The sequence below is a fragment of the Mercenaria mercenaria genome, chromosome 17 (genome assembly GCF_021730395.1).
Source record: "Mercenaria mercenaria strain notata chromosome 17, MADL_Memer_1, whole genome shotgun sequence".
Taxonomy (NCBI): Eukaryota; Metazoa; Mollusca; class Bivalvia; order Venerida; family Veneridae; genus Mercenaria; species Mercenaria mercenaria.
In genome coordinates this window covers 40601809-40608755 of record NC_069377.1, presented here as the reverse complement: position 1 = coordinate 40608755, position 6947 = coordinate 40601809, and the positions used below count along the sequence as shown (strand labels likewise).

General features: G+C 34.1%; 1 protein-coding gene across 1 annotated transcript; it reads left to right on the top strand.

Moving 5' to 3' along the window:
• The first annotated feature begins 635 nt into the window (after positions 1 to 635).
• Positions 636 to 5853, top strand: LOC128550055 (protein toll-like). Its single transcript, XM_053528006.1, has one exon. The coding sequence runs from the start codon at positions 675 to 677 to the stop codon at positions 4092 to 4094; it is 3420 nt and encodes a 1139-aa protein (XP_053383981.1). The 5' UTR covers positions 636 to 674; the 3' UTR covers positions 4095 to 5853.
• The last annotated feature ends 1094 nt before the right edge of the window (positions 5854 to 6947 follow it).

Genomic DNA, 6947 nt, shown 5'->3' with positions numbered 1-6947 from the left:
TAAAAACTTACGAATATTAAAATGCCGTCCGTTACTTCCTAAAATTTCTTCACGGCACGATGATTTAATTTGAGGACGTCATAAAGCAAATATTTAAAACAATATAAATCTACATAGCTTTGAAGGAAATTAAACATCAAAATTTGGCATACAATCAAAGTGCTTTTTGGTGTTTCAATTGTTTTAAACATTATAGAATATAAACGTATATCTTTTATCATACATTTACCATTCGGCTTATCCTACCAAGAGCGTAAAGTCGAATATTCGTTTTATTTAAGGTAATCAATACCAAACATTCTGGAAAGGCCTCAGTGCCATATCAAAGGTCAGTTTGTTATTATTATTATTATATAATACTATAATATTATATACCTATATTTAAATGAATTACTTTATAAATTACTATTTCTGGTTTCAACCAAAACAAATCCATAACATAGGCAAAAGGATGTATTTTTTAAATTGAGGACAAATTATCTGAGCCAGACAGTAGCTTATGAACATATCATGGTTCCTATTGGGAGACAAATAATAACATTACACACATACGTTATAAAATCATGGGTAGTATTAATTCTAATTAAAGTATAATTTAAATGGGTAATAAGTATATTTCAAAGTTTCAAAACCTGTAAATTTGATACTTTGTTTGGAGATTACAAACTGACACGATGAGGCAAATGATATTGATTTGTCTAGCATTTTATTTCTACATGAGCGTTGCAGGAAGTAAGCCATGTGTTTTCAGCTCAGATTTAGACCGCAAGAAAAGTTTGAATGGATTAAATATTACCTCAGACGGTAATGTGCTTTTCTATTTGATCGGGAATCAGGACAACTGTTCAATTGACCTGGATTTTGTCTATGAACAGACGCGTTTGTATACGTTTGAAAAGACTTCTAAACGAAATTTAGACGAAGCTGAAGTACTAGTACATAAAGAATACAACTTTTTCTGTGACAAAAACATGGCTTTACATTTTATAACAAATAACATGAACGATGCTGGAAAGCTAAGAATAGCTATTGCGTTAGAGGTTTCGAGGTGTGATGTGTATTTGGACGAGTTGTCCTTGTTTCTTAAATATGGAAATATTTGGTCTATTACACAAAACAATGATTCCATGATACGTGCGCCGTCACATAGAATAAGTTGTCTCTTCAGCAAACACATACGTATAGTTACCGCAAATATTAACTGCGATGACGTGACTTTGACTCAATTTTTCTGGGAATCTTGTAAAGAAATCTTTGAAAAAGTGAGTATTCTTCAACTAAAAGCATGCAAGATAAAACATGTCAGTATATACCCAGAAACTTTGGTGAAAAACTTCCCAAAGCTTCAATGGCTGCAGCTGGAAAATATTGACCTTTCGACACGAATGACGTTTCCATGGATATACTCGAAAGTTGGTACTGCAGATCAAGATGTCCTTGGGCTATCTAGTGAGACGGAAGTTACCACCAAGATTGGGATATACAACTCAAAATTTGACACCAGGACAATGTTACGTTTTAGTGGTTATATAACGGAGGTAATCATCAACAATGTAGATGTTAAAGTAAATGAAAATCAAATGTTTAAAGATGTGACTGGGCTGCATCAGGTGGATCTTAGCAGCAACAACCTTACAGAAATAAACGAATTACTCTTTGAAAAACAGTCCGAAATACAAGGCATCCATCTGAAAGACAATAAACTTATCAATCTTCCAGAGCATGTTTTTAAAGATCAGCATAAACTGTTATTTCTTGATTTGTCTAATAATTTACTGTCCTCAGTGGATTCAAATCTACTGAAAAACCAAAGATATCTCCAGGAGTTACATCTAGAAAACAACCGACTACAGTTCTTACCGCAATACTTTCTGAAAGAACAAATTAATTCCCTTATGTTCTTATATTTGCATTCAAATCCCTTAAAGACAATCCCAGTTATGCCATTCTACGGAACACAGATAGAAATCATTGATCTTCATGGAAGCAGTATAACAGGTAAGAATATTGCGGAACTCGTTGGCATTCTACACTTATATGGCATTTTAAAAGCTGGAGCTGAACGAGAAAAGTTTCACCCCACTTTCAAAGTTGGCAAACTTCCTTTACAACGTCGGGAGATTGATCTATCTTTTTGTAAGATTAGAGATATCCCTTTAGATTTAAATATCAAAAACCCTAGGCCAGGTTTAAATCTTCTGGAATTGTTTAAATCATTCTATATCAAAGGCGACGGAAATCCCTTTACATGCAACTGTCAGTTGCATAAAGTGAAGCAGCAGCTAGGCATAAAGATGGACTGGACTTGTATGTATCCACAAGAACTACAAGGGAGATTAGTAACAAATATATCCGAAAGCGAAGTTTACTGCCCAGTCAATGTTACAGACTGTCCCATATTGTGTGCCTGCTATATCAGACACGACAATAGCAGTTTGATTGTAGACTGTAGGAATATAAGCATGTTGACTTTACCATTGAAAATGCCTAAGGGTCGTATGGAATTGTGGTTCAAGAACACCAGTTTGTTTACACTTGAGCCAAGGGATTATCTGCTAAACGTATCTGTGCTTGACCTCTCAGAAAACAAACTGACTTACATATCACCATTAGCAGCAACAAAATTGCAAAATGTGGTCAGTTTAAACTTAGAAAACAATTACCTGACATCGCTCCCAGTTCAAATTAAATATACGAACATCAGTAGAATATCCTTAACAGGAAATGCATTTCTGTGTGACTGTTACACAAGATGGATGAGGGCCTGGTTACACGATAGACTGTGTCCTGTCACAGACTGGAACATCATTAAATGTACAGACAATAACAAGAAAGTGAACAAATTTATAAACCTTCCGGATTCTATTTTTGTATGCAACGAGATAAAAGCACCGAGAATTGTTATATTTCCGTCTGTTGTAATCGGGTCCATATTGTTCGTGATAACGGTCCTGTCACTGACCATCTATTTCCAGAGATTTACTATAAGAGTTTTGCTTTATATGTTCTTTGGAATCCGTATTTGTGACGGCTTTGCTGATAATCCAGATGACGTCAAACACGACTGTGTAGTTTTCTATGACAAAAATGATGGAGACTTCGTTGAAAATAACATCAAAATATATTTATCAGAATCGGGTTATAAAGTAGCAGATATGTACAAAGATCCTGTAATTGGTTTCACGCTTTTAGAAGGAATTAAAAAGCTTATCAACAAATCAAGAAGAGTTATATTTTGTATGACAATACAAAGTCTAAATTCTGAATTAATGTTAACCTTATGGAGACTCGCTTCTGAACGGGCTATGAAAAATATCCCTGGATCTATTATTCTTATTGTTGATAAGGACATAAAAGCTAACTGTACTGAGGAAAGCATGAAATTATATATAAAAAATGGCAGATATTTAAAAATGGATTCTACACTAATGCACAAAAGCATAGAATATCTCATGTCATCAAGGATACAGTTAGATCCAAACCAGGGAGAAAACGATCTTGAAGAATATTGCATAGAAAGTAATCAAGTTGATAAAATCAATTTATGCGAAAATATTCCTAATGTCGCTTCAACGGTTGTGCAAAAAAGTCTTGCGGAAGCAAAACATGACATTTATATTGTCTATCCCGATGTTTTAGAAGAATTACACCAATTAACTAGGTACGAGGTTATCCCATTTCTTCGACAAAACAATCGGAATGTGTGCGTTCTTCAGGATGAATTTGTATTTGGAGAAGATATTAGATTCGGTATCGAACCTAAACTTGACGAAGCAAAGCACGTGATCTTCATCCTTTCAAACGAAATATTGGAAGATGACGTCAACCAGTTCATATTGACCACCATTCTTACCAAAGCTGTTGTAAGCAGCAGTAATTATCTGTTGCTTTTCTCATATGGCCAGATTGATGTGGACAAGATGCCGGAGAATTTGAAGAAATATGTCAACAGTTATATCACAGCTAGTGTAAATGATCCTAACTTTAAAGAACGTATGCTAGAAGCTCTCATGTTTGAAGAAAACGATAGTGAAAAAGAAGATGCTAACAGTGTAGTGACAGAAAGCTATGTAGATGATGCCAATATAATCTGACAAAGCGCAAATACCTTATTTCTTAGCTTAGTCCATAGAGCAGTAATTTAGTAATGTACCTGGTGAATGTTTAATTTTTATAATTTCGCGGCAAGGAGATACAGCAGGGTTAATATAATAGTAGCTGATCTGGGATGCTGTATGCTCGAGTGGATTTTTCAAGATCGGATCTCAAAAGGCGCGCAAGCGCCGTGTGTGATCTGTCCCTGCAAAATTCACGAGAGCCGAATCTGTTGTTTTGTTATCGAACGAAATCTTCAATGTTTATCGACGTTAAATTAGAACTGAGAGAAGATTTCATGTGCACTGTTTTTGAACTGTCAAATGAAAGTAGTCCGGCAACATACAATACAAAAGGTACAAAGCGGATATTTTTCTGCCTGTTCATATTTTCTTGTGAAATACAAGCCGTATTTTTGACAGAATTTATATAGGTATATAATAAATGGTTTTATCTTATAATTGTGAGGTCAGAAAAGTTTTCTTTCATGTTTTAGTATGACTTCGAACTGAAATAAATTAAGATGTATCCGAAATATCTGAGTTTGGTTAAAATGTCTAATCTACTGGCCGTAGCTTCTAAACAGCCGCAAATAATTTGAAAAGAAATAAAACAAAGCTACAAATACTTCAATATATTTTGTCGAAGTACAAGTGAATAGCCATAATATAAATTTTAATGTTTAGTTCCACAGCCGAAGATGGTATCCGTTAAAAGAGATAAAAAAAGCTTGACTAGAACAATGAATTTCTGAGATATTGATTGAATATAAAACCATAGCTTCAGTACTATAAAAATCATTACCATACTAGTATTTGAATACAATTCAGTATACTAACCTGTGGTGAAAGGATATCATTGTACTTGTACACAAGACCCGGGCTAGGCATGTTTTCCGTGATGATTTTATAAAAGACATTATGTCTTATGTCAAAGCGTCATCCATATGTGGAGAAATTGGCAGTTACTTGCAACAGGTTAATACTTGTACAAAATCAAAGAACACTGGTTATGTTAACTTCCTGCAGTTACATAAATGAAATACTGTTTGGTTAAAAACAACCAAATGGTATTTACAGTCATATGGGTACCGCTCACAAAGCGTTTCTTAATGATATTTTTTTAGAATGCAATTGCACACTTAACATAATGTATTGATATACGGTTTTAGAAGAGATAGATGCATTTAGTGATTAAGTTCCATAATCGATGAATGATTTACTCTCAAACCTGTCTATAAAGTCCATCCTTGGGAGAGCCAAAATGTGGTCTTTATCGGGAGGTTGTCTTTATTCACAGGTTAAAATACACTGTAAATGTTAAAATGGGAAACAAAACATGCGGTCTATAGAGCCAGGTGGTCTCTGTTCAGAGGTGGTCTTTAACACATGTTTGACTGTTGTACGAAATAAGGAAGGTGTATAAACATTCTAATTTTGTTGATGTGTTTAATATTGTATATGTAACGTAGTATGTATTGTTGTGTAAAACCTTTTGTCTCTAAAGAGTTCTTTTGACAGCATTATAGGCCTTTCAAACAAAAGGAAATAAATCTCACCTTTGTTATTTATTTTTCATAAATGGAAAGTAAGAAAATAAGCAGAATGAATATATTGAAGCATTTGTATAAGACATATACATATATCTTAAGAGCTGTTTGCTTATGATACACTATTTTCTTAAACCTGCGAAGGATAACAAACTCTGCTTTATAAAAGGTAAAGGTAAATAAAGGTCTTGTTTATTATGTTGAAAGGGCCAGCCAATTTGGCTTATGAGACACCTTTATTGTGCGTACCAATTACCTCCCAACAATTACCACTATGCCAGGCGCCAGGCGGATAGAAGTCGGTAACCATCATTTAACTAGCTCGAGGCTCACGAACCGGCCTTTTCGGAACGAGTCCCATGACAAACATCCCCCGGACGAACGCTCCCCATGGGGCTCGAACGTTCGACCTCCCGATCCCGAGGCGGACGCCTTAACAATTGGGCCATGGTGACCGGTATCATATATGTTGCAACATTTCTGTATCACATGATGGAACATTGCTGTTACGTAAAGAAACTTTTAAATACGGATATAGAAACGAAATGATAACAAATTACTTTTAAAGGTACGCATCTTGGTGTAAATGTTTCTCAATTTAAAAGTCCTGTACTTTCAAAATCATTACTTGATGTTAATTTTTGAATATCATAGAAAATATGAAATTATTGACAGTACATGGTTAAAGTAACGCTTATATAGAGTTAAGGTTTGAAATAGATTATATATTTTTATTGGCAAGTACGTTTTATTGTTATTGAGGAAAACATGTATAGATATAATTGTGTTTGGTCTCATTTGAATAAATTTAAATCAATTATGAAACCAACTCAAAAGAATAAAATTGATTATTTATATGTCTATGTTTCAAAGACAAAAACTTATTGATAGTTTGCTATATGCGTTTGTACATATATTTTGAATATATAATATAATATAAATTATCGTTTATACCATTCATACATTGATAAAATATACAAAAATATACCATATATACTTTTCAGTATTGTATCTATGGAACATATATACATAAATGGCTACATTGTTACGTATTTGTTTTTCTTCCAATTTAATATTTGACTTGCCATTTTACGAGCATAATAAAGGAAAGCTATTGTGATCACTGACAGTATATCGTCTGTAGCCCCCTCAACACTTTCTTCGGACGACATCTCTCGTGAAGTCAATAGTTTTTATACCCAATTCCATAAAACAGGAGAACAATATCATAGTGTGTATATCATTATGTCTCCCCCACCCTCTGGGGGAGACATATTGTTTTTGCCCTGTCCGTCCGTCCGTC